Source organism: Xiphophorus couchianus, chromosome 8 (assembly GCF_001444195.1).
Source record: "Xiphophorus couchianus chromosome 8, X_couchianus-1.0, whole genome shotgun sequence".
Lineage (NCBI taxonomy): Eukaryota > Metazoa > Chordata > Actinopteri > Cyprinodontiformes > Poeciliidae > Xiphophorus > Xiphophorus couchianus.
This window is the reverse complement of record NC_040235.1, coordinates 2,665,173-2,693,057: the sequence shown is the minus strand read 5'-3', so window position 1 is coordinate 2,693,057 and position 27,885 is coordinate 2,665,173. Positions and strand designations below refer to the sequence as shown.

Below are 27,885 nucleotides of genomic sequence, written 5' to 3'. Positions count from 1 at the left end.
AAGTTAGTATGAGGTCTTACATAAAACCAGTTTGCAAAAGCCCCCAAAAATAACTGCTATGAAAAACATGAGATGTGTAAATTTTCTTGGTCAACTAAATTAATGAGTAGAAAACGATGGTTTGTCTTTTTTCTCCTGTTTTTCATTTTTGGTCACAGTTAAACTTTCAGATTTTCAAAGATAATCTGATTAAATACACAAAGCAGTTTTGATCCTGTTAGTTTCTCAGGCCGACAAGATCAGCTGAAATTACAAAACTTACAGATGCCTCTTATGTCTATCAGACTTTCTGCCGAGCCACGGAAGTTGTTTTGTGTATTTTGGATTTTTCTCTGTATTTCTGTCACCTCCCTTTGTGATTGGCTACACTCCACCTTAAACAAGCGGCATTCTCTCCAATTTGAATTCTAGCAGACTAGATCTTAAAATTAACACACCACACATTGCAAGAATAGCTCATGAAATTATCTTTAGAGCCATCACGAAAATCGCGACAATTTTAACATTGTTGGAAAGAGAAGATCAGCTGTAAATCTGCATAATTATCTTGTGAACCAGGCAGAAGTGAAATAAGGACAACGTCAACTCACAACATTTCCCCCATGTTTAATATGATCAAAATGTGAATAAATCAGTCCATAAACCAGTAGGATTGTGCATCAAAATCAGCTTTTCCAGTTTTCAATTGTTCCATCTACAATTCTTCTTAAGGGTTCATTGTTCACTGTAATAATGGAAATACATGACTAACCCTAAGATTATTTTTGCAGGTCTGAAAATGAATATAAAAACTGAAAACTAGCTGGTGTGCAAAATGAGGAAATATTTCTAGAGCATAAATATGACTAGAATGTAAAAACTGGGGGGTCTGACCTCAGACCACTGGCATACCTCTGTGCAAGCTGTGTGATGGTTTTATGCATTTCTATTGTTAGTTGTCAGTTGTCCATCTCCTAGACAAGGAGTTTATGTATTTACATAAGTGGAGTGCATTGCACTCAGGAGACTCTGGCCTACAGCAGAAACATGTTGAGGTCATTTACATTAACAGGCAGAGTGTCTTTATGAGTCTTAATAGACAGAAAACGAGTTTTTGTGCTCTTTTGACCTTGAAGTAAAGACTGTCCTGTTTGATGTATCTCCCTGAAACTCCAAGGTCCTAAAGCAGATTTTATATGTGCACAAATCGACAACAGGGAGATTGTTTTTCAGTCGTCTCAAGCTTTACGTCTCCTTACTTTGAGCACCTATGAAATTTTTTATGTACGGTACTCAGATTTGCTCATGAAATCAGGTAAAAAGTTCAAACTTTAATATTTAGGCTTCTTTAAGTTTTTTCAGAAATGGATTTTACATTAAAACTGTAGGAGTAATAAGACAGAGTGTCTCTGTGGTGATTGTTTTATTTTTTTTTGCTAAAATTTATCTGTAGTGCTGAGCTGAAGGTAAACAATTTGTATCCAGGATGTGTGGGGTCTGCAGAAATGTTACTTGCCCTTTTCCTAGTCTTAGACCTGTACAATTCCTGGATGGAGTAAAACAGAAAAATAATTCATAACCTAATACGTTTTGGCTTTAGACAGTTAATAGTCATGCAGTGCCATCCCACCTTTGCTTCCTGTAGTTCCGTCCTTCAGTTGTTGGTCAGCGTTAGGCTGCATTCAGACCAACCCAGGACTAAAGTCCTGAATCAGACTCTAATCTGTTTGTCTAAAAAGTCAGATTTTTTTGGGAGGTCAGAATGCAAATTTGAATTTCACAAGGGACTTAAAAACCGAACTCCGATCCATCTAAAACCCTCAGTTTCGCTCGGGTTGAAGTGAACTCTAAAACAGTAGAAAACATGTCTGAATGCAACCTGACTAGACACCGTTCCAAAAGCAGGAAGTTAGCAACAGTGCAGGACATTCTGGTCAATATATTACTTTCTGCTCTGCAGGTTAATGAAGATACTGTATGTCAGTTGTCATATCAACAGGTCTGCATGCCGACACTAAGCAAGGAAAAGCAGAATATAAATGGCTTAAAGTTGTTTTACAACTTTTTATCAGCTTATTGTCCCGTTGCCGTGGCGCTCTGCAGCTGCTGTAATTTTTAAACCTTTAATAAAAAACAAAAACTGAAATAACTGCCTCGTTTGTTTAAGCATAATCAAATAGGATGGAGGAATTTGCTTAGTCCTCTCTTGCATCTTGATAGAAACCAAATTGTTTATATCAAAGGAGAAAACTTACAAACATCAGCAATTTCCTCAGCTTTAATTTAAGCCATGTTTATAAGAAATAAAGGCGCTGCGATCATTTTGTGATTCCTGGTCATCCCACATTGGAACAGCCTGGTTTTATGGACAGACTCACCACGTAGAAACGGCGCCTGCAGGAGAGTGGCTAGCGTTAGCAGCTAACAGGTGTTGTCCAAACCAGTAATGTACAGTACATGAATGAAGAAATTCTGCAATCACTAAAATCTGACACCTCTCCGTTTTTGTCTACTTTTTGTGAAGAAGGAAGTTGCGCTGGTCTTCTTCAGAGGTTTTGTGTTGATTCCTTCAGTAGTTCTTGGTGCAGCACCACTACGGGCGACGGGCGACGGGGGGGGGGGACAGGTTTTTCAGTTAGTTTGGGTGTGAATGCAAACTAGAGTTCTGAAAATGTAACAAATGTTGCAATTTTAGTCCCCAATTGAACCGAGTCTACCAGACTATCCAGTCTGAATGCACCCTTAGTTAAAGACCTCCAATAAAATCCATATAAACCGTTTAAAAATATGGGGGGTTTTCTTATCACATCTGATGTTATAAGTTCCTCAGTTAATGCCAAGGGAGTGCACTTATCTGTGATAAAAAATTTTCACTTAGTTTTGAAACCTTAATATTATAATGTATTATATGAATAACCCAAAAAAATAATATACAGAAAGTTTTTAGAGAATGTTAATTGAGATGAGGAAAAAGTGGAGCAAGATTTAAAGAATTTATAAAGTAATTATGATATTTATGAAAAGCAATAAAGGGACTGCATTAAAAGCAAGAGTTCAGATTACATTGAGTATCTTGGATCGCTGTAGCTGTCAGTTATTATGTGCCTTTAACCTAAAAACAATAAGAGCTTATTGGTCATGACTATTGGGATGTTTGCTGTTTTGCAAACACCTGCAAACTGCAAGTGTACCAGCACTGTATTTTGGCATTTCGTTTAGAATATTTTAGATAATTTCTACAGATAATTAGAAGTTACACAGAAAAATCTCCAAATATTTGAATCTGCAAATACAGAATCACAAATAGGTGGTTCCACTGTATCAGTGGTGAAGGTTTGCATCAACCTTAGAAACAAAGAACTACTCCAATCACAGCTGGTTGAAGCCAGGCATGTGGACAGTGGCATTTAACATTCCCCCACAACTTCTTAATTCTCAGAGAAACACACACACTTTATCACTTAGAGTTATGGATGTAAAGTGTGTGAACATCAAGAGCTGCAGCCTTGGACAAGTAGAAACAACAAGCTAAAGCTCTGTGACATTATGAGAATTCATTTACAGTTGGACAGTGATTCCATGCTCCCTTTGTAAATCTTTACGGGTTGGGTTACAGAGGTTGTATGTTCACCATCCCCTGGAGGATTCTATGTACTAACTTTACTTCATGTAAGTTATTTTGAGCTGTGGATAGGGAATGGCCCTGTCAAAGCAACTGGTCAGTACAAACAAAATGTTGATGGATAACAATCTGTGTGAACCATTCAGAAATATTACATCCATAAAACTTATTCATACAGCTTCCACAGAAATCTGCTTGTCTACCATCTCATTATGGGACTGTCAAATGATTCAGTTTTAATTCAATTAAGTTTATATCTATAGCACCAATTTACAACAAATACCATTTCAAGGCACTTTACAAAAAAAATCATTTCACTTCAATCACACATACAATCCCATTGATCCTAGTTATCAAACTGTACAGTAAGTACAATTAGTTATTCAAAATATTCCACTGAGCATATGCTAAATGAGGAAACCAACTCTCCAGCCAGTTTTATAGAGATTGCTTTTTATTTTTCTCTTTGTTGAAGACAACTGAAAACTGAAAAAGTACTGAACCATAACATTTTGTTTACTGTAACACTCCTATTAAAATCTGAATGAAACATGTCAGTTGTTGTTTATCATAAAATGTGGAGAAGGTCAAAGAGTATGAATTATTTTGCTAAACAGTATATTAGAAATCTAGAATCTAGTTCTGTGAGGACTTGTTTGAGCTGTCAGAGATATTTTCTTTTCATAACTTCTTTGAAGTCTGGATAGCCTGTTGGCTGTTTCTACTGTTCACATGGTAAATTCCAGCAGGAAGAAGGCCAGGTCAAAACAGAAGAGGCCAAAAACTTCCAGCAACTAATGACCTATTACTTTACTCATCATAAGATGTTAAATTCAGCTGCTGTGTTTAAGACTTTTGGGAAATGGGCTCAGTCTGAGACCACTTCCTGTACAAGGCTGTGCCAGGACTGCTCCTCTTCATAGCTTCCAATCTCCGTGGGAATGCAGCAAAGCGTGACATCAGCTTACGTGTAAAACTACCAGCTCACTGGAACACTGAGCATTGGTCCAGGCAGGCATTATATTGAACTCCTAAATCCAGGTTGGCTCAACAGGTTTCAGAGTCATTCTACTCTAACATGACAGACAGCTCTGTGTATAATGGGATTGCCTGAAATTGTTCCACTGGGAGTGGAATTTTTCCTCAGCCCACCGTTGGGTCGAACCAATGGCTGAACCAGTCAGTGCTCTGTGTTAACTACAAAGCATTGTTGTGTTGTTTCTGTGTGTTTCAGATGGCTTGATGTGAGTGTAGCCAACCTGACGTGCACCAAGTACTGGGTGGTGTACCTGCAGGTAATCCAGGAGGCAGTGTGGCCGGGAGGCACGCTGCCAGCCGCCCCGCCACCTCATCGCAGCCAGCAGCAGAAAGACAGCAGCAAGCAGCAAGCCTTAGATGGTCTGATGAAACTTCTGCCAGGTATATAGAACCTGAGATCATCCAAAATGCCATCACATATTAGCCTTTCTATAGGAACTCTAAAAAAAGAAATTGTGAACTAGCCTACAATCCAACAGAGGGCCAGTCATTGTGCCACTCTCTAATTCAAACAGGGGATTATTTTCACTGTCTTGTAAGTAGCCTTCTTTTAACTGACCAGTAGTGTGCAGCAACAAGTCTGATGGATGAAGAGACGGTGCTTTGTTAGTTTATGGTACATATAGCCAGAAAAAACTCCACTAACTCTACCACTTTGTCTGGAATCTCATTTAGAGGACATTTAACAGTTGGACCAGAAAATGCTGTCAGTTTTTGAAATGTTTAATAATTTGTATGTCTTGATGTGGAAAACCACCTCATGCCTGGTCATCACAAACTGCTAGCTTCATCTTCTTGTCTTTGTGTCTTTAGATGTGGTCTCAGATATGCTGGGTTCTGATAAGTACAGGCTGAGCTGGCAGACTGCGCTGGATTCTTTTCAAGACCCTTACATTAACAGGCAAACATACACAACACACCCTACGCTATGATGGTTTGGGGTTTTCATTTACTCTTTAGCTTTTACATATTATTTTACGCTATCAGAAGGACTACAATGTTAATTCTGTAAAAATAATTATAACAATCTTCTCATTTTTTGAGTAGAAGCTGAAATGATCAGATTTTTGTTCATCAGTATAGATGTTTGTTTTTTTTCACAGTTCAGGTGAGAAACAGTTCCATGAAGACCAAAAAACCCAATTTATAAGTATTTTAATCTATATTATTTTTAATTGCAGAACTCTTCTAAAGAATGTTTGGACAGATTAAGAAGATGAGATGAGAGGAGTGATAGTGATGTAATCATGTCCAATGGAAAGAGATTGCCTCATTAATTGGACAGTCAAGAATTAGCACTTGCTTATAACCTCAAACACAATACAGCCACAAATTTTAATATATCTTATTGGGATTGTACAACCCCAATTCTAATGAAGTTGAGATACTGTGTAAAACAAATAAAAACTGAATACAATGCAAATACAAAAAAAAAGTGTATTCATTTGAAAACTTGTCTTTGTAATGAATTCAATTGAATACATAATTTACATTGCTCTGTGATGGACTGGTGACCTGTACAGGATGACCTCATCTCTCACCTGTTGACCACTGGAGATAGGCACCAGCAGCCCTCACAACCCCACTAAGGACAAGATGGATGAATGGATGTGACTAACATGTTATTTGATTAAAAACACGGACAGTACATAGTAGACAAGAAGAGAAATTCACTGTATCAGGCTACAGCTCCAAGTAGTACTCATTTCTGCCTGTAGTCCCTGATCCAGGTGATAAAACCTTTTTAAAAGAGAAAATAGGTTGAAAAGGATTTGTAAATCATGGTATTCTGTTTCCATTCATGTCTTACAAGTCTCAACTTCATTGGAATTGTGGTTATATGTAATAGGTTGTAGGTCTTCCGCTCCATGCCTCCAGGAAATAACGGGATTAAACAAGAGGACCCAACAAGAAGAGAGCGCTGAAGAAGTGTTAAACACTGAGAGGGTGAATGCTGGAACAAAAGACCTGAGCTGATTAGCTAACAGGCTGTAGCTAATCAAGAGGACTAAGAAAATGAATCGAAGAGTAACAAAGAATAAATAGACATGAATAAGAAATAAACTAGAATCACTAAGAACAACTGAACTAAGGTAAACCAGAAATAAGGCTGATGTAATCAAAGAAAAAGACTAAGAAATACATAATAATAATAATAATAATAATAATAAAAACTAGACTCAATAAATCCAAAACCCAAAACAACCCAGAACCTGACTAAAACATAGTTACATTTTTTATTAATCCAATAAAAACCTGACAAACTTGTCTTGTAGGGATGTACCAATATGAAAATTTGAGCCAGTATTGATATCTGATTTTAATACTGCTGTTATAGCTGATAACCAATATTACATGTAATATGGATATATAGTACCACTTTTTTGACACCTTGGGAAAAAATGACCACTCCACTTACTTCACCATTGTTTCTGTGCTTCAGTCAAACTCCCCACAATCCTTTGCTGCATCACTTTCACTGTCACATGACCAATGTCCTTCCTTTCCCCTCCAAAGACAAACAGCAATAAGATGGAAAGAAGTATCTGCTGTTAATATGTAGAAGGAGCAAATATGCTCTTAGTAAACGCTCTCTATTTTTTTGTACTTATTTTTTACTGAACTTTTCTAATGTATCAGCATGTTTGAATCCTCATATCCTTAAACATCCTTATACAAACTGTTCATTAGTAAACACACTATTAAACTCAATCTTGATGTTCAGTTAACATGGACTCTCAATTATCTGTTCCTATCAAGTCCTTTTTATTTATTTTATCCTTCTATTTAAAAGCACAGCTTCAGCTAATACAAATGAAATTTATATGCTATGCCTGTGCTAACATATAAATGATGAAGGATATTCTGCCAGAGATAAATTCCAAGCAACAGAGCTTCATCAGGTTGTTCTGGTGTCCTCTGCTTTCCTCTCAAATCCCACCTGGACACATGACAGGAACCTTTTAAATGGTTCATGTAGAACTAGATGTGCCAGTACAACTCGGCAATAACATTCAGCTTTTATAGTTATGGCATCAGTCTTAAGTTTTTGTTGTAAAATCTAAAACCACAGAGGAATGGAAGGGGGGCAACCTAGGTCCTGGCAACCTAAACCCCGTCCTCATACTGGACTGTTTGTGCTCATAGCGTTGAGTAGTCTTGTTCCTCTAGTCTTGACTGTCCTTTAAACACCATCTACAGTCAGCAGCCTGGTTCAGTTCATGTCCTTTGGTTAAAACAGCAGTTAGGTTGAATTTTTACAGAACATAAAGTCTCAGGGGGATTCACATACTGTATCTGACCCTTTGTGGATAAAATCTACACTAAATTTAAACCCTGTTTCTGCTTTCTTAAATGATGAAAATGAATTTGTTTAATGTAAACATGGAAATTCGAAAAACATTTTTTGATAAAAAGTCTATGGTTTGGATGAGGTGGTTTTTTGGTTGAATCAAAATAGATGTATTTCTCTAAACTGCAATGAAAACACTTTTTTGAGCCTGATGTTACTGTTGGCCACAGTAACATCAATGAAGATGACAGGAAGTTGTTTGTCATTCCAACATGTTAAATTCATAGCTCTTCTGTAAAATCAACTCCATTTTTCCTACAACGCTGCACATGTAGCCACTCCCTTTAAGGGGCTTGTTGCTCCAACGCCTGATTAAAACACTGACAGGTCGCTAATGGCTGATTGATGATGAGTGCTAGCGCCATGGCTGAATTGTCATGTTACTGTTTACATCTGCTCTGCTTTTTACTGACTGATCTCATGAACGAGCTTATTTATGTGATTTTTATTTAATTTTTTTTATTTAATGGAACCACTGCAATTGTGAAATTGTGTTTTTTCGACATTAACAGAATATTGACACAAATCTTAGCACATTTGTAGTGGAAACACAGTTCCTTAAAATAGGATGGTGATGAGTTGTGTTTTGTTTCTGCAGACACCTGGTCTACTGTATATTTGATCTTCTGTTGGACTTCCTGGTTCCTGAATTACCAGAGGACGATTTCCAGAGAAGCCTCCTGCAGACTCTCTCTAAGAAGCCAGAAAAGATGCTGGCATGAGAAGAGAACCCAAATGCAGCTCGATTATTTTTCTTTCCTTGAGCCTAACTGACCTGCTGGTGAAAAGCTTGGGGAATGTTCCTGTTCCAGTAATATCAGGTCATGACTGTGACAGTTGTTGTTTCTGAGTGTGTTTACCTTCTTCTGTGCTTATTTTAAACTCCTTAGACCACTTTGGTGACATCCTAAGGTAACATAGTTACATTAGTTACTGAAGTTATTTAACAGTGTTACATGCACGCTGAATTTCAATCTGCTGTTGACTGTAAACCATACCCGGTTTGTGTTGGATCCCAGAGACCGGCGTATCTTTTGTTCCAATGCGAACATGTGGTAAAACCTCGCCCCATCTCCAAATCTGGCCTTCTGTTGCCTGCATAATTTGCCAACTTTAACTAAACTGTCTTCAGATGCTTGATCCTTGTCCAATGTTGCTTGATCCAATGTGACGGTTTCTCCATCCCAGGGCTCCACATGTTATCCTGACAAAATGTGAGCTTTATTTCCCAGAATCTGAGCTTTCCTGCGGGATTTACCTGGCAAGCGTCAATGTGCAGGAAAGGTACACGCACGCTGTATGGGATGAGTTTAGAGCTGTCCAGGAAAGGTTTTTTTGTACTGGTTTTACAAGCTTATGTCTCAGCTGTTTAAGAAGGCCTTTTATGAAACGAAACTGGGCATCAACTAAAACATTACATAGGTGTAGGATCAATATTGATATAACTTCAATTAAAACCACAAAACCATTCTGAAAGAGTTTGTGATATACGGTGTGTCAACATGTAATGGTGATAAGTAATGCTGCCGCTGACTCTTATACAACTCTGAGCAGAAATACACCACATGAAACATGTGAGTTCTTTGCTGCCATCTGTTCAAGGTATTTCACATGAATTTGTGAAAGTCTGTGTCCTTGATGGTCACAGACTGGTCTTTTCTTTTGATTATTTAGCCCCAGTTAGTCATAATTCGACAGTTATTAAATGTTGTGAGACATGTGTGTTTGAGTTATGGTGAAACATTGTGTACAGATATGTTAAAGGAAGTTCACTTGCATTTCGTCTCTGGTGGGAAGATTACGGTTCGGTACAGCGTCCCATACAGACCACTATCCCACCGTTTCTGGGCCCCCTCCGTCTATAGCACAATGGTATGATTAGGGTGGAGCTGCTGGTACCTCACGTCACAGTCCAGTGATTGGAGGACAGAAAAACATCATTAGTTGGAACAAGTTTGAGACATACTAATGCGTCATGTTTGCCATGCCACTACTGTGACCAACATTAGGCATTTAGGTTTAACTTCACCTGCCCAGTGAGAGTCCAACTAGTGGAAGAAACACTGGCAAGTTATCAGTCAATATTCCCATATCAGCTGTACAAATATGTCATATTGCCATGAGTTTGTAGAAAAGTAAAGCCACCCTTAGCATGGTGGAAGGCCTACATCTAGACGACCGGACTCTGGGTTACTTATTGAACACAACTGGTTATGAACTGAAACACAATGCTGTAGTAGTAGATTCACAGTACTACAATCACCCATTGATAAGTTTGCCATTGTTTTGTCAGGTGAAAAGATACCTGTGATACTACACAACATTTCCATCTGTTGAGTCATGCTGGCTGTATTAGTCCACATCAACAGTCTTTACAACATGTTTAACTGCAATCTTTTCTTCTTCTTTTAAAAGAAAGCTGAATGTACCGTTCATGGTCTGTTAGATTCCGATGGGAAAAGCTGTGAAACCTTTGGTTTGCCAGCATGTGGTGTTAATATCCACAGTATATACAGCAAAAAGAACAAGAAAAAGGAATAAAAGATTCCTAGCATAGCATTGCTAAAGCAGTACTTAGCTAGGCTCTGCGTTGCTAAATATTTGGCTTACTGTGGACAGGGCCTGCAATTTCCAAGACTGCTGTAACGTTGTTTAACTGAAAAACTGAATGGCCACTTGTTAAAGATGTGCATGGTGCATATCTGCTACTTTATAGCTGCATGCCATGGACAGAAAGATCTTCAATTTTTCAGTCACTTTAAATAGCTGCAATCAGCAGTCTATCTTTAGTTGTTAGGTCTTTCTCTCTTTTTTTTTTTTTACAAACTGACTACGATATGTTGTCTTTCCACTACAAGTGATGGAAGATGTTTCAGAAAAAACTTCATGGAACCTAACTTCAGAAAATCCAATCTATTCCTTTAAGGATCATGCTGCCACCTTAATAATACAGTTGAAGGTTTTGCACTTTGAAATGATTGCCTTAGCATTTGATGGCATTTGAGTGACAAAGTACAAAAACTTTTTTCTCCAAATAATATAATTGTGTTTGTTGCAAAACACGTTATCAGTCCATGTGTTAGAGACAGGTGGAACTTCAGTGAGTCAGCAGCTCGTTTTCTTCCTTCAAAGCATCATGAGCTAGTGATAGATGTTACAGATCTAATGTCATTCTAGTGTTTTGCACTCATTAAGTTGTCTTCATTTTGCCTTTAATTAATTATTTTCTTTCTAATTATTATTATTCGGTGTATTCATGAACCTGTTTATTTGGTGCAGTATATAAACTAAGCTAGTCTTGACTTCCGTCCATAATATAAGATGTGACAATGCTAATATATAAACTCTTTCTGATGATTTAGTTTAGATTTATCTTCTTTGTTAGCTTGACAATAAATAAATACATAAAAAATTCACTAACTTCTTTTTAGTTAAAAAGCCAAAAAAAATAAATAAATAAATAAAAGTTTCTAAGCAACCAGTGCCTGAAAGTTGTGGATTTCTCTTTTTGTGTCTTTATTTTGTATAAATCTAGATTCCTTTTAACTAATAAGCTAACAGCAGAACAGGACCAAGAAGAAAGCTAATTTCTACTGTCCTAAACCAATTCTAGTGTAAAACATTTACACTACATTGCATCCATTTTGGAGTCCATGTTTTGCATGGTAAAGTCATTATGAATTGTTTTCTTTTTTGTACTAAACAATAAACTCTGAGGTTATTAGTGGTCTAATGCACGTCTGACAATGGTTAAGACGTTTTTAAAATGACATTGCATCAACTACCACAACATTGTCACAGTTTTAGGATCGTAGAAATCTGCTTTGGTTTAGACCTAACATGGTCTAGCTGTTAGCCTTAGCCTCAAAGAACACCTCATTTGGATTTGCACATAACAAAGACCTTAGGAGGATTCTCTGCTTCAAGTGAGATGTTGACTCATCGTAACCTCTCAACAAAACCCCATTTTATAAAAATATCTGGGCTTTGCAAGGCAGTTGTATGAGGGGGAAGGGTCAGTTTTATCCTGTTACCATATGAAAGCTTACAGGATGCATGTGAATTTATTTGACAACCATATTTTATGAAGGTTTGTTTAAAATTATATTAAAATTAAATTAAAGAATGTACTGTATCTACTAATTCTGATTTCCTATAATGCATTAATAAACAATGAATTACCAATACATGACCAGTGAAACTTGTACTCGCTGTATAGCATAATGTACACATTGCAGACTGTCACTCACTTGATCAGGGCCATGCAGAAGGTCTGTAACTGTACATAATTTTTTGATATCACCTCTGCGAGATCTAGATTTGTGAGGTTGAGAAAAAAATTATTGTCTTTAGATTTTACCATTCAGCAGAATCTTGAGAAATATCCATGCATTTAAGCTTAGTCGATTACTGTAACAGTGTCTTCATAGGTCAGCCTAAAATATCTTAAAGGTCTACTGAGGGTCTAGGGTCCTATACATGCTTGCATTGTAACACAAACCATATATCTAAACCTTTACCGTTTGTCTTTTGAGTATGACAATGCTATTCAAGTTTATTAAATTTTTTCAGCAGAGATACATTTAAAAATAAATTGTACATTTAGGATTTAATTAGGAGGTTTTCTTTGTAAAAGGGCAAAGAATCTTCTTGATAGTTTGATTGTTACGTTACCATGGCTACAATATGGTGTAATCTTTGTGTTTGGGTTTGTTCACAAATACATCTCAGTAAATAAAAGCCAATAATCAGTGATTGATTTTAAGCTCAGGAAATTACCCTGGCCCCCTTCTCACAGATTCACTAAATCAATATTTAAACAGTGATGTTGATTTTCTTAGTAGAAAGAACAGAGGCCGTTTTGTTTGTTCAGGGTGGATTTTATCCAATATGTCAGCATCGGTGTGAACTGCCTGGTTGTCGCATTATGCTAAGGTGCAGCAGAACGCGAACAGTGAGCAGGTGGTACCGTTTCTTTATATCAGGATTTCTACCCTAACCCTCAGATTCACAACATCATAAATCTCGTTTTTGCTCTACTCCTGGGAACACTCAGACACACCGTAGTTAGACGTTCATTATTTACCACTGTACTTTACAAGAGATCAGTAAAGTACAGTTTGCTTGTACAGTCAGGGGGATTCTGTAATATTCTAACTGTTTATGAGAAACTAAACAGCTATAGAGACGCTACAGGTCCGCTGAGTCCTGACATGTTGGCCACTTCTTTGGATTCCATTTCTTGTGTTTTTCTGCTCTACAGTTAGTGGATGTGTAAACATTTTCAAGTGTCTGTATAATAAAGTTACCAAAGCATGAAGTGTTAAATCTTGAGCTTTTGTTTGCATGTGTTATCGTCCTGGTTCGTGGAGTGCATGGGAATGTTTTACAAGGTTTTAATAGATCTGACTTTCAGGCAGGTTTTTACTGTATGAGGTGTTTCAGAAATGTGTCCAGTCTCTTTAGGGTCAAATATGATGTCTGCATTCTGATTTTTTACTTCTTTGTGTACATGAAAAAGCTGATGTCATCCATCAGTTTTTTCTTAAGTCCGAGATTGATATTGAAACTCAGGATAAGTATAGGACTAGAACACAGGAATGAAGAAGTGTGGTTTGATACCCCTGCTGCAAACTCCTTACCACTAAGACAAAATCTTATTGAAGATATTCTTGTTACAACTACAATTTGGGAGATTTCCCATTTTGATTTAGCTTTTAAAGCACATGTTGTGTAAATCATATTAAATGTTTTTTTCCATACCTTCTAATCAACAGATATCTGTCAGCAGAGTTACTTCCAGCTATTATTACTACAGTCAGAAGATGATCCACTGTAGCAAACATTTCTTCAGTTTAAACAATACTTTATTCATCTCAAGGGGAATATAAAAGTTGTTGTAACTCATCCAAGTATAGATGGTGATGCTGTGGGCAGAAAGGAAGTCCAGTAGCAGCCAGTCTTGCAATCAGTGTAAAGAGACCTGTGACTGAAGACTTGCAGTATGAGAACTGTCATTACATGCTAACAGCTTGTTAACCAGGCAGCAGAGGTGACATTCCACAGCAACATGTCCTTAATAGCATCATCAGTTTTTAGCAGCTCTGCTAATCCACCTCATTTGCTTTTGCTGCACTAAACAAAACAGTAATTTGTCTAACCAGACAAATGACTCTGCCTGGCTGTCTAGGTAGAAAGCCATTGGAGTTGTCGTTATCCGTTTAAGAGATGGCTTAAAATGTTGCCTTCTCTCTGTGCATCAATAAAACACTTTTTAATTCCTCTAGTATTTGCAGTCAGAGTTCAGGTGTATTTAAGCTTTTGAGATGCTAATCAGCTGCATCCTGGCTGTAAAAAAATAAAATAAAAAAAGCAAGAACAAAAATCCTTCCCCAACTGCAAAGCACCAAAAACCTGATGAAATAAACGAGTTGATGATACAAATTTTTTGTGAACTATCTTGCTAATAATTAACAGTTATGTAAAGTTTTTGTGACGTAATCGAAGTCAGCCAGCTGCAGGTTTGGGTTCAAAACTGGCTGCTGTTTTGAATTTTTCGTACTTTCCTCCATCTCACCAAAAAGCTCGTTTTCAAAGAAGTGGTCCAGTCGTTGCAGGCTGGAAAACCTGATGACAGGTGCTAGGAGTTGGTCACTTCATGCAACACAGATGTCAAGCAGTTCTCAGAAGTGGCGATTATGCAACCAATTATTGCTTTGGTGATTCACAGGAATGTTGAATATTTAAGCAACGTTTCAGGGTAAACAAGAAAAAAAGCTGATGCAGTGATGTTCTGAACTTTATTCACTTTTCCTCAATTTCTGTAGAGTGAGAACAGATTTGATTGAATTTAGCTTCATGTTTACCTTCAAAGTAGGCCGTGCATTGTTCCCACTGCATTTAAAAGCTAATACAAGCTTTTATTTCTCCATTATATAATTTTCACGTCATAATTTCAATGACTGCTCATGTTTTGAAAACAACTCCATAAGAGGGCTATTCATATTTATGGAGATTGGTGGGACATGTACTGTAATGTGAGATGTCACTAATTTGAAATGACCTTACCAAGCTGAATTTCACTAACTTCTCTCATCTGTTCCAGATTACAAGTTAGGAGATTTGTGTAGATTTCAGGAGGTGGTACAGAAACAGCCAGCAGCCAGTAGTCGGCTTGGAGAGCCTCAGTTCTTGGAAAGCCAGTCACAGAGCTGCTCACTTAGAGCAGAAAGTGAACCACAGGCACTTATGGGTGATAGTTTTCATAGTAAAAGGGCAGGACATTAAAAATGATTTAATAATGGAATACTAATTAATATTATGCCCCTTTTCCACCAGCCCAGCTTAGCTGGGTTTGCTTTACAAGCTTTTCCACCGGCTTTTTTGGGGGGCTGGCCCTGCTATTTAGGGCCCTGCTTTGGAGCAGGCCCAGCCAGGCCGGCCCTGGTTTGGTAGCTTATGTAAGCTTCGCTCCTGTTCACTGATTGGCCTTGAGCGTGGACAGACAGAGCAGCCAAGAGAGAAGGAAAAGGCGCGACGTTTCAAACTCGCTGCAACACGGAAGTGATGGAAGATACAAACAAGCCGTGAACTAAAAGATGCCGGCTTTTCTTTTCTTCGGATTTCAATATTCAGCGGCAGCTCGATGGAGCAGTGAGGAATGAGTCGTTTTTGTCAACGTAGTGGAGAGAATGGAAAGCCTCGTTAGCCGCTTTGGAGCCCGACGGTGAACACCGACTCAGATGCAGCTAACGCCGCTGCTGATCTCCAGCCAGGTGAGCAGTTTGTAGATATATCTGTCTGCTTTTTACTATAGTTAAGGTTGCCTACTTACAGTCACGGAAGACATTTGAAACACAAAGTCTGCTGTGTTTTTATTGCTCAAACACAACATGCGCATTTTCTGAAGATACTCAGTTGCACATTCCTCAGTTATAAATAACTGTCAATATTGTACAGCATGTTGCCTTCATTTGTTTATATTTGATCATTTCGTGAATCTACTGTCATGAGTTGCGGGTGTTGAGGTGGTGAGGCAAAACGCTGTAGACCCAGGTAAGATGAATAATGATGATTTTAATAAAGAATAAACACAGTCCAGCAACGGGCAGCACGGCCGAGCAGAAGTCAGGGCTCAACGCCGGTAGCAACCGTTAACACGACTGGAACACGAATGACCGCAATTAGACAATTGCAAGACAAGGACCCGACAAAGAACAGACACACAGGTGAGACTAGATACACAGGAGGCCATCAGGGAACGAGAAACACCTGGGAGCAATCAAGAGGAAGACAGGACAACACGGAGACTCAGAGACACAGGAAACTCAAAATAAACACACAGAAAAACACGGAACATGACTTCTACATGCTTCGATTGTTTCTCATTTTGCTGTTGTTGCTCCTTAGTTTCCCCCATTGTAAGATAATAAAACATGTTATATGATATTCTATTATTGTAAAATGGCTAGATATCAGTTCTCTAATTAAATGGTTATGAACTATTAATTGTAGAGGACATAAAAATAAACAATGAACCTGAAGAAACGAGAGTGGTATTTTATCCATGGCTGTATGTCTGCATAGATCAAAAACTTACAAGTAATCATGTTTCGTCTTTAATTTACACAACTATTCTGGGAATTAATAATTCTGTATGTCTGGATGGTAAAAAAATGTTTGTATATATAAAGTAACATGTCTATGTTAAATAATTCCTTCTGTATATGTAACTTCCACATTAGTAACTCTGTGTTATTTGTCTACTATAAGCTCTAACATCTGATTACTTTTCCCAGGGAACAGAAGAAGAGGAACATGGCTGACATGATGGTGAACGATGAGGAAAACCATCAGAACAACAACTGGATCTCCTTCAGGAGGAAGCAACTACCAGCACTGAGATGGCAGAGCTCCATGAAGAGCTGAGGCAAACAAAAGAAAAATAAATGCTGTTGTGCTCTCAATGAACAAAGTCTCTTTTTTAATACTCTCTCCACACATTATTGTACATACTGTAGTTTGTTTGGCATTAAGGTCCTAATACAATCCTCCCAAAATGTGAGGAGCTTTCGACAGAGTGAAAATAACATTATATTATGTAAATATGTCATTGACACTTAACATTGTAGATTACCAATGAAGGTATCCAAAAGTGAATACATTATTCAGCACACCAAACATTTTGACATTATTATAAGAGTTGCTATTAACAAGAACCCAAAATACAAATCATGTTTGTTAGTTTCTACTTTGTACAACATCATTCTATCCACTCACTGTTTAGCTGTCTTCCTGGAGAATCTTCAGTGTAAGAAAGAGAGAAAATGTGTCCAAAACCTGTAACCATAATTAGTGATAAATACGATTGAGTTTAAACTTTTAAACCCCCGATCGATTCTGGGTGACCAAAATGTGAAAACATGAAGGTTTGATTAAAAGTAGAACCAGTGAGATAAAAGTAGAACCAGTCAGATTAGAAGGAACACAGCTTTATTTGTTCTAAGTATAACTTGAACATCAGATGAATCATAACTAAACATATTGAGAAGTTAAAAATAACAGATTGTTAATGCACTTCAACTTTGTAAGAACATCAGCCACATTTTAAAAAAATTAGAAATGTTTCATCAGCACATTGTGCTCATCTGATTCCTGCTCCAGAAAGGTGAAGGTCTCTGGACATCCTGAAGGTAAACACCGACTGGCAGTCAGGAAGACGGACACTGATGAGACATCTTACAACTCAGAGGCTGCAGGAAGAACCACACTGATGGTCTGCGGCGGCAGTTCACCAACATCTGAAAACACATTGGAATATATTATGAATGAATTCTGACACTTTTAAGTTATTTGCAACACCCTGACTAACATTAGTGCATGTACATTGGCAATGTATTACACGTTTTATAGTAGTTTAATACAAAACTCATTGTTAGCTCACCTGCACCGTCTGAGCCACCTGCTTTCCTCCCACTGCAAGGTGAAGTTCAGCTGCCGCGCATTTTCTTGAAGTCTCAGAAAAATCACAATCTAATTTTGATATCAGACAACTATTCTGTTTTTGGCCCAGCTAACAGAAATTTGTGTTTTTACAACTTTCTTGCTTCAGTTTTTATGATTTGAAATTATGATTTCAAACCAGCATTTGGCCAAATGAATTCATAGCCAAAACTAGACTCATTTTGCTGCACCACAGTGGGGACTGCAGGAAGTTCCAGGACTGGACCTCAGAAGACCAGAGGAAAGTTATTGCCTCACATGATGCCAAAAAGACTGTTCTGGAATAAAAGATAAATTCTACATTATATCTTGTAATGCATTGGATCGTTGTATTGTAAGCTAAGCATCCTCCCAGAGCAACTTTGCCAGTGGTCAGAATGAATGTCCACCACAATGAAGCTCCATGCTGCAAATGAAACCTTTTGATTTTTGTGCCTCAAAGATGTAAACAGTTACATCTGAAGGAGTAGTTGTCCAATGGAGAATTAATTATTGATGCTGGCATGCCACTGATGAATGCTCAATAAATGACAAAATTATGTGACACAGTCAAGTTTGCATTTGCAAAACGCCAACAGCTCAATGACCTGGATGAAGGTTTGTTGTCCTTGTGTTCAGAATGCTCTGCAAAAATGAAATCCACCTTTTGTTGGTGAATATTAATATTAAAGTGGCTGCAGCAACATGACTGATTCCCTTTGGCAAAGTCTATATTGTTCAATACCTCAAAACCAAATAAGCCATGTCATTAGTACAATTGCTTCACACACACATGCACACACACACTAGCATTGGTCTGCAGCGTAGGCTTCATGAAAGCCACATGTTTTCTGTCTTTGATAAGTTATGCAATCTACTTTCAGCAGTTTCCTTCCACACACAAACACACACACCCACACGCGCTCACACACAGACTCATACAAATATTCTGCAGTGTGGTTTAATAATTTTCTGGAGTCTGGAAAATTTCTGACGAGACAGCACACTCTATGTCTAACCCCTGTTTTCTTTCTTACATAATAAAACGCACACACACACAAACACACACACACCTCTGAGGACACACATGTTTATACTGAATGCCCTTAAAAGGATAAAATCTGAGAAGACCAGAAAGAATTCCAATCGGAAACTTGTTTTTCAAACTCATGCCAAGAAAAAAGTTTTTTCTTTCTTCGCATGAAAAAAGAAACACTTCTTTCTGTTTTGTTCTGCAGTCTTATTAAGATTTTAAGATCTTATTAAATATAGAAAAACATATCCCCAAAGCATTTGAACCATCTGTTGAAGCACATAAAACCTGACAAGGACCACTTTTATTTTACTTTCTAAAGTATTTGTTCCCAACTGTGAAACATCGGGTCAGGACACCCCTAACTGTTAGCACTTTGGTGGCTTTTATTTCTACATGTCCTCCGCTAAACTTGTTTATTTTGAACAGTGCAGCTGATAACAGCTGTGTCCCTTTCCAATCCACAGATGTTTTGATTCTCAGTGAGCTCTCTAGTCAGGCCTGCCTCTGGAGGAGCTTAATGTGGCTCAGAGGAAACACAACTGCATCGTAACTACATTTCTTTCACAACCGAGCAAAAAAATCAGCACCTTCAACTCACTTTTCTGCTGTTATAACACAAGCAACTGTATACTAAGCTGCAAACCAACATGGCTACTCAAGAGATGAGGACTGATGCAGTTTGAATGCTGTGGATATAGAATTTTATATTCATCTGGAGAGTGACTAAACTCCACTTTTTCAATCCTGGATTGCCTTGTAAAGGAAAGTGTGATGCTGACCCAAAGCCTCTAGATGGCACCATAAGCATAGTAGTGAATCAGCATTCTTCTTTCCACTCACCACATGGAGGCGCAGAGTGCTAACCTTCTAGGAATCCCACTGCAGCTGTAATGAGGGCGATCTGGAGAGAAAGGATGAGGCAAGTTTGTTATCTCACAAGTATTCCCATCCATATAGGTTTCAAACACACTTGATGGAATTTACTGGGATGCTGTGTGATAGATCAGTACTCACCAACACACACACTGTCTTTGCATGTCTCAAAACAATCAAAATCAAAAAACAACCTTTTGCTCCAGTCATTAAAAACTAAATTTATGTTTGTTCTTCACTGAAAAGTAGCACAAGCTCATTTAGACTGGGCAGAAATCATTTGATCTAAATCATTCCCTTGCAGCTCTGGCTGTATGCTCCAGGCTGTTGGCCTGTGTTTAGCTTGATTCATCTTCCCATTGACTCTGGTCAGCTTTACTGAAGTGTTGGTGAAGAATCAACACCATGCTCCCCAAAGGACTGTACTCATGTTTCCACTACATGTGACATTTAGCATGTACTTTTCTGACCAGAGCACATTTTTCCACGTTTGCAGTCCCAAAAAGGGTGTGTGGTAATTCTCAAACAGAACATCTTCCTGATTTATTGTAAGAATGTCTTTCTTCTTAATACTCTTCCACAAAAGCTGGATTTGCAGCATGCGTTGACAAATAGCCACATTATCAAGAGATCCTACCTATTTATCTATCTATGATGGATAGGTTTATAGATATATATGTTTTCTGTTAGTTGATTGTCTCTCTCTCCCGCTCTCTCTATATATATTTACACACACACGCATGCACACACAACCATATATATACAGTATATATATATATATATATATATATATATATACAGTGTATCACAAAAGTGTGTACATCCCTCACATTTCTGCAGATATTTAAGTTTATCTTTTCATAGGACAACACTGACAAAATGACACTTTGACACAATAAAAAATAATCTTTGTGCAGCTTATATAACAGTGTAAATTTATTCTTCCCTCAAAATAACTCGATATACAGCCATTAATGTCTACACCACTGGTAACAAAAGTAAGTACACCCCTTAGTGAAAGTTCCTTAAGTGTGAATATTTTGTATGGCCACCATTATTTACTAAAACTGCCTTAACTCTCCTGGGCATGGAGTTCACCAGAGCTTCACTGGTTGCATTGGAATGCCAAGTCTTGAATGGATATTCCAGTCCAGTCCTCATCATCTTCTCCTTACTGCTCTATGTAGCTTGAATTGTCACACATTATCATGTTGATGACTATTCAAAGTATTTTCTTTCGCTCTCTTCTTCCTCGAATCTTGTTAAATCTAAAATATACATAACTAGTCGATACACCATAAAGATTATGGTTTTAGAATAACTACTATTGTGAAAAAACCCAAAATGTATTTTGAAATGACATTTAATGATAATTATTGAGTAAACAAAAGTTTGTGGCTGAATTGTGGCTTGTATGACATTGATTACTTTATAAAAATATGACATTACTGTTCTGTTATAAAGCACCTTAAGTACTTTCAGTATCTAATGATAGGTATTTTCTCAACCTATATACAAAGAACCACAGACAATGTTACTTAGTTTTCCACCAAATTCTTGCAAGAATTGAGAAGGCACAGAGGATCAGCTCCTACAAACCGATCTCCTTGCGTTCTGCCATTCTGCTGCAGAACTTGTCTTTTTATTAGCAGAGAAAGGGAGTGAATGGAATGTGGGAGACTGATCTTAACAGTCATTTACATTTGATCAAACTCCTCCTAGGGATTTTGATTGATTGGGTTCAAACTTGGTCAGATTGTTTATAAGGCGTGGCCAAATCAAAGATTTCAAAACTATGAGTTTTCATGCATGCTGAAGGGGCGTGGCCAGGCCTCACACTTTGCCTACTCACCATGAAACACGGAACTGTTATATCTCCTACACAAAAACTCAGAGAGGCACCAAACTTTCAGTGATTGATCATCATCAGGTGCCCTACAACACCCAATTGTCAAGTGATGACATCACTTAAGCCACCCCCCACTGAGAACAGGAAGTGAGATGTTTTGCTGTGAACAGTCTACCTGACTCCTTTGAAACTGAAACTGTGTCCATAGACAGAAGACATGTTGGTGTTATTGTACCATTGAGATACAAAATCTCTTTTGCAAGAGAATCCTGGCCAAGATTGGCAGCAACACACAGAGATTCCAGAACATTCACAGTAAAAACAGAAATGGGCAACACCTAAATAGATGTAGTGAAATCAGACTCCTCTTTGCGTGTTTAGTTTTCCGGATGAGCTGTTTTCAACACTTTCCACTCCACCCCTGATAGAGTTTCTGTTTACCATGTGTGCTCCATTTGTGTGATCCGAGGGCTCAAGGATGTGCGAGTGCAAAGGTGGGCGAATGTGAGAGGGGAGAGACGGAAAGCTCTCCCCTTTCCGTCCAGAGATCCACCACATTAGTTAGAGTCCACAACAGGCCAGCCAACACTAACATTTGAAACGCCTCGGTGGGTTTATAGTGTGCGCTCAGACTCCATCACCCATTCATCCACCACACCCAAATCCAGAACAGAACCAAAAATTCAGTTTTTTCCTCTTATACCCTCGATCCGGCCTCCAAACACAAGCCCAACATTTAGCCTGGCAGGTTGGGCTTCTCCAGATAGATTTCTGCTTCTCTCTGCACAGGTCACTTACATCATCATAATGTTGTTTCCAATAAATTTGGGTCTGCACACCAGGCCAGATGTTTTCCATTACCAGCTGTGTTTCACCAGCGCTCCCAGTGGATGGGAAACATACCGCTGTTGATGGACTGTGTAGTTGTGTTCGCTCAGAAAAAGAAAAATGTCTGTTCCCTTCTCAATACATCTTCTATGCTCCAGCATGTGTTATCTAAAAGATACAATATGTCTAAATTAATTAGACTGAGATTTGGATGAGTCTGATCATGCAGCTTCTGCCTCATTATTTCACGCAACTACTGACTTTAGATACAGCAGCAGTTACTTAACATTTATTCTTCTACATATGTTCCAAAGTTTGGAATAAAGGCTTGCTTCAAAGTTCCAAACACTGACAGTAGAGCTTCCTCTCATACATTTTTACTTTTCAGTTCCATTCTGCACTTTGTCTGAGATATTGACCAGAATGGATGGTGACAGTCAAATCAAACAGAGGCACAACAATGACCAACTAGAAAATTTCTTAAGAAATTTAAGTGTGCCAAAGCCCAACAGTTGGAACCCAGTGTTCTGATGCAAAAAATTAGCATCACTGCTAAAGTAAACTGCAATGTACTCAATAGAATGTGGAGCGTCACAAGCATGTTGAGTAGCATGGACTTACTCCATTCAGTATGTTAAAATTAGTGTACAAGCTATAATTGGCCAAAATGCTACCAGTGGCATGTGGGGTATCACTAGCATGTTGTCTTACATTGACTTCCTCCATTCAATGTACCAAACATGGCTAATACATGAATTAATAGATAAAATAATTATTTAAGGAAAAAAGGAAACTGCTAGACTGCTAGTGAGGGGCAGTGCACTGCTAATGTTTGTGCTAATGTTAGTGCACTTTTAAAAAAGTAAAGGTCAGATGTTTATTTCTTAGCACTTTACTAGAAAAAACGCTCATCTCTTAGCAACAGATTAACAACAAATATTAAAATTCAAAAACATAAGACTTCTTCTGCTCTTTTGAAATACTACTTATCTTACACAAGAATTGTGTAGTTGGTGAATTTTGCAGAAAAGTGAAAATGTTTTTTTTTTTTTTATCATTGGTGGTAAATATATAATGAAACAGTGATTCAACACAAAGTAAAAATCTGATTTACACTTCATGGCAGTTCATTACCTGAAAAGAAACGCTCATCTCTTAACACCAAATTAATAAGTAATAATATTGTATATACAACGTAAGCTCTTTTGAAATACTGCTTATGTGCTTAGACACAAGAAATTTACAGTTGGTAAATTTTGCAAAAGTAAAAATCAGATGTTTACTTCGTGGCACTTTGTTACCAGCTCGTCTCTTGTAACAAATTAACAACAAATATTGTTATTGTTCAAAAAACAAACGCATTTTAGCCTTATGATGCACTAATCTGAGAGAAATAGTAAGGCTTTTATTTTGAAATTTTCAGTAAGCCTCATTTTACACTAATCCGTTGTGTAACTTAAACCAGTCATATAAGGCCCAAAAGAGCAAATACCTGCTATGAAAAATGAGAAGGCTTTTATTTTGTTGGGTATGTGTTTCTCTTCTTTTTACAGTCCAAAGTGGTTGTCAGTTTAGGGGCATCAAGTTTCATGAGTCATATGGAACTTACTTCCTTTGCTCTTCTGCCATCTTGTATGTAGTAAGGTGGTGTCTCTGTAGTACTAACAGGAAGGTCTGGCCTTCTCTGTAGGAACTGAGTGTTCCGCCATCTCTGTAGTTCTCTACATCTCTGCTCTCCTCAGTGTTCTATTTCTGATAATTAATCCTCTCTGAAAATTGTCATGTGTGAGTGAGATACAGAGGGGGAGACAAATTTCGATCTCTGTTTTGAGACTTACTGACACAAAACAGTGGCAGTTAAAATTTGTTTTTGATTTGAATTTGGCTCATTTTTCACTATTTACGTCGCTATGGTTATTCAAAATGCCAAAAAAAGTATTAGCACCCCTCACGGAATCGAGCCGCACATTTTGATATATATAGTGAAGGGGCACGCAGCGGTACGAGCCGCATTAACGGTGAAAGGAAGTGGCAGTTATTTTGAGGTGTAAAACAATAGATAGATAGATAGATAGATAGATAGATAGATAGATAGATAGATAGATAGATAGATAGATAGATAGATAGATAGATTCTATTAATCCATTTTGGATTTTACCTCAGGTTAGTTCCCGTCTCCCACACAGCACCAATACATCAAATACTTAAATTAATGTTTTGGTTTTTTTAGTACATTGACAGCCCGACCCTATGGTCATTCTGTTTCTGTTGTACTCCTGTTATCCTGTTAGCCCTTTTTGCGACAAGATGGCGGCGCGTGTAGACGCTGCGGCTCGGAGCTCCCGTGTTTTCGTTTTTTTTAGCTTGTTTTTATTGATGTCTTCGCTCAACACACTACTGGAAGCCTTGACAACTTATAGCAGATCAGAACTGTGGGACATAGGAACACAGTTTGGACTTCACACACCCACCAAGCTGGACTTTATTCCTCCAGAGCTGCTACGAACACCTGGGACTATGATCATTCCCCCCATGCTGCCAAGGCGACGGAGGAGGCAGCGCAAACAAAAGAGGGGTAAGAGAGCCGGCGTGCGGGCTAGGCTACAAGCTAGCCCTCATAAACCGGCCCTCCCCAGCCTCTTCCTCGCCAATGCCAGGTCCCTCGTCAACAAAATCGACGAGATGCGACTCCGGATTACTTCTCGCCGGATGGACAGCTGTGTGACTGTTGTCACAGAGACCTGGCTGGAGGATAACATCCCGGACGCAGCGGTGGAGATAACGGGGCGCGCTCTGTTCCGGGCGGATCGGACTGCAGCTTCGGGTAAGGGCAGAGGCGGAGGTTTGGCATTGTATGTACACAATGCCTGGTGTACAGCCACACACTCTGTCGGAACATTCTGCTCTCCTGACTTGGAATATCTGGCGGTGAAATGCAGACCCTTCAAGTTGGTGAGAGAACTCTCGTCCATTGTGATCGTGGCCGTCTACATACCACCGAGGGCTAATGCTAAGCTAGCATTAGAGGAGCTGTACTGCCTGATCAGCGTGCAGATGAACTCCAACCCGGAGGCGGCCGTGATTGTGGCGGGGGACTTCAATCACGTGGAACTGAAGGCTGTGTTTCCCAAATTCCACAAATCCATAAACTTTCCCACCAGAGACAATAACATTTTGGACCAGGTCTACTGCAATATCCCCGGAGCCTACAAGGCTGTAGCAGCTCCACATCTGGGCATGTCTGACCACATCTCAGTGGAGCTGATTCCTGTCTACAAGCCTCTGGCCTGCAGAACTAAGCCGACCACCAGAATAGTTCAGGTCTGGACTGAGGAGGCCTCCTCTGCACTTCAGGACTGCTTTGAGCATACAGACTGGAGTGTGTTCAGGGACGGCGCAGACTTGGAGGAATACTCATCGTCCGTTCTGTCCTATGTTCAGTTCTGCACCGACGCTGTGCTCCCTGTTAAGACCATAAAAGTGTTTCCAAACCAGAAACCATGGCTGGACAGCACAGTACGGGCCCTGCTGAAAGCCCGGGATGCTGCCTACAGGTCTGGAGACAGGTTGGCTTATAGCAGGGCCCGGTCGGAACTGAAAAAAGGTATTAAGCAGGCCAAGCTCCAGTACAAACAGCAGATTGAGGAACATTTCATCAACAACAACCCCCGAAGCATGTGGAGAGGCATTAGAACCATGACGGACTACAAACACAGCACTAAGCTGACCAGCCGCGACCCGACCCTGCCTGACACCTTAAACAGTTTCTTTGCCCGCTTTGACATGGCGGGCAGCAGAGAAGCCGTACATCTACCCCAACTGGAAGAGCAGCACCAGCCCCTCGTCTTACAGAAGCATCAGGTGACGTCCACCCTGAGGAGGATCAACACCCACAAAGCTCCAGGACCGGACAAGGTGTCAGGCCAGACGCTGAAAACCTGCGCCGACCAGCTGGCAGGAGTGTTTCTGGACATTTTCAATCTGTCCCTGCAGCTTGCCACGGTTCCTGAGTGTCTCAAGTCTTCCACCATCATCCCTGTACCGAAGAAGAGGTCCATCACCAGCCTGAACGATTACCGGCCCGTCGCTCTGACCCCGGTGATCATGAAGTGCTTTGAGAGGATTCTTCTGAGGTACATCAGAGACTTCATCCCCGCAAACCTGGACAGCCTTCAGTTCGCCTACAGAGCGAACCGGTCAACAGAGGATGCTGTCTCCATCACTCTGCACACAGCCCTGACCCATCTGCAGCATCCCAACACCTACGTTAGGATGCTATTTGTAGACTTCAGCTCAGCATTTAATACCGTCATCCCAGACAAGCTGGTGCTGAAGCTACTCGAGGTGGGGCTGCCCGCTTCACTGTGCCACTGGATCAGAGACTTCCTCACCAACAGGCCTCAGGTGGTGAGAATAAGTGGCTCAACATCGTCCCCACTGGTCCTCAACACAGGCACGCCGCAGGGCTGTGTGCTCAGCCCAGCTCTCTTCACCCTGTTTACACACGACTGCGTGGCCATCCACCCCACCAACACAGTCGTGAAGTACGCGGTCGACACAACAGTAGTGGGTCTCATTTCAGACAACAACGAGACCCACTACAGAGAGGAGATTCTGCAGCTCACTCAGTGGTGTTCAGCCAACAACTTGGTGCTGAATACAGGGAAGACCAAGGAGGTCATTGTGGACTACAGAAGGTCCAGGAAGACGGATCACACTCCCCTTCTCATAGATGGAGAAGTGGTGGAACGTGTGGACAACATCAAGTTCCTGGGCATCACTTCTGACCTCTCCTGGAACACAAACACCTCCCACCTGGTGAAGAAAGCACAACAAAGGCTCTTCTTCCTCAGGAAACTGAGACGGGCTGGACTTTCCTCACGGCTGCTCGTGAACTTTTACAGGGCGATGATCGAGAGCATCCTCTGCCTCAACATGACTGTGTGGTATGGTAGCTGCACAGCACTGGAGAGAAAACAACTGACACGGGTGGTGAGAACAGCACAAGGTATTGTGGGATGCCCCCTCCCAGACCTGGACTCCATTTACACAGACCGGGTCAAGAAGAGAGCTGAATCCATAGCGATGGATTCCAGCCACCAGGGCCACAGACTGTTTGTGCCGCTGCCATCAGGCAAGCGGTACAGGAATATACGGACTACAACAAATAGACTGAGAAACAGTTTCTTCCCCACAGCCGTCAGAGCCATTACTCCCTGCCGCCCCCCCCTCCCACACATATCATAACCTCGCAGTCACACATACATATCCCCCACCCCCACACAGCCATATTGTTCTGCACTTTACACTGTCACATTATCTGTACT

At 39.5% G+C, this 27,885-nt stretch overlaps 1 protein-coding gene and 1 long non-coding RNA gene across 3 annotated transcripts in view; both read left to right on the top strand.

Moving 5' to 3' along the window:
* The window catches only part of LOC114149625 (sorting nexin-19), a 70,985-nt gene extending 57,674 nt beyond the window's left edge, over positions 1-13,311 (top strand). For both annotated transcript variants that reach the window (XM_028025639.1, XM_028025638.1), the window contains exons 12-14: positions 4,836-5,020; positions 5,453-5,540; positions 8,590-13,311. In XM_028025639.1, the coding sequence (XP_027881440.1) occupies positions 4,836-5,020; positions 5,453-5,540; positions 8,590-8,713 (397 nt within the window). In that variant the 3' untranslated portion in view covers positions 8,714-13,311. The remainder of the gene's footprint in view (positions 1-4,835; positions 5,021-5,452; positions 5,541-8,589) is intronic.
* A 2,098-nt stretch (positions 13,312-15,409) lies between these two features.
* LOC114149672 (uncharacterized) lies at positions 15,410-16,961 on the top strand. Its single transcript, XR_003596553.1, has 2 exons — positions 15,410-15,766; positions 16,790-16,961. It is a non-coding gene; the product is annotated as an uncharacterized LOC114149672 (long non-coding RNA).
* Positions 16,962-27,885: the final 10,924 nt, after the last annotated feature.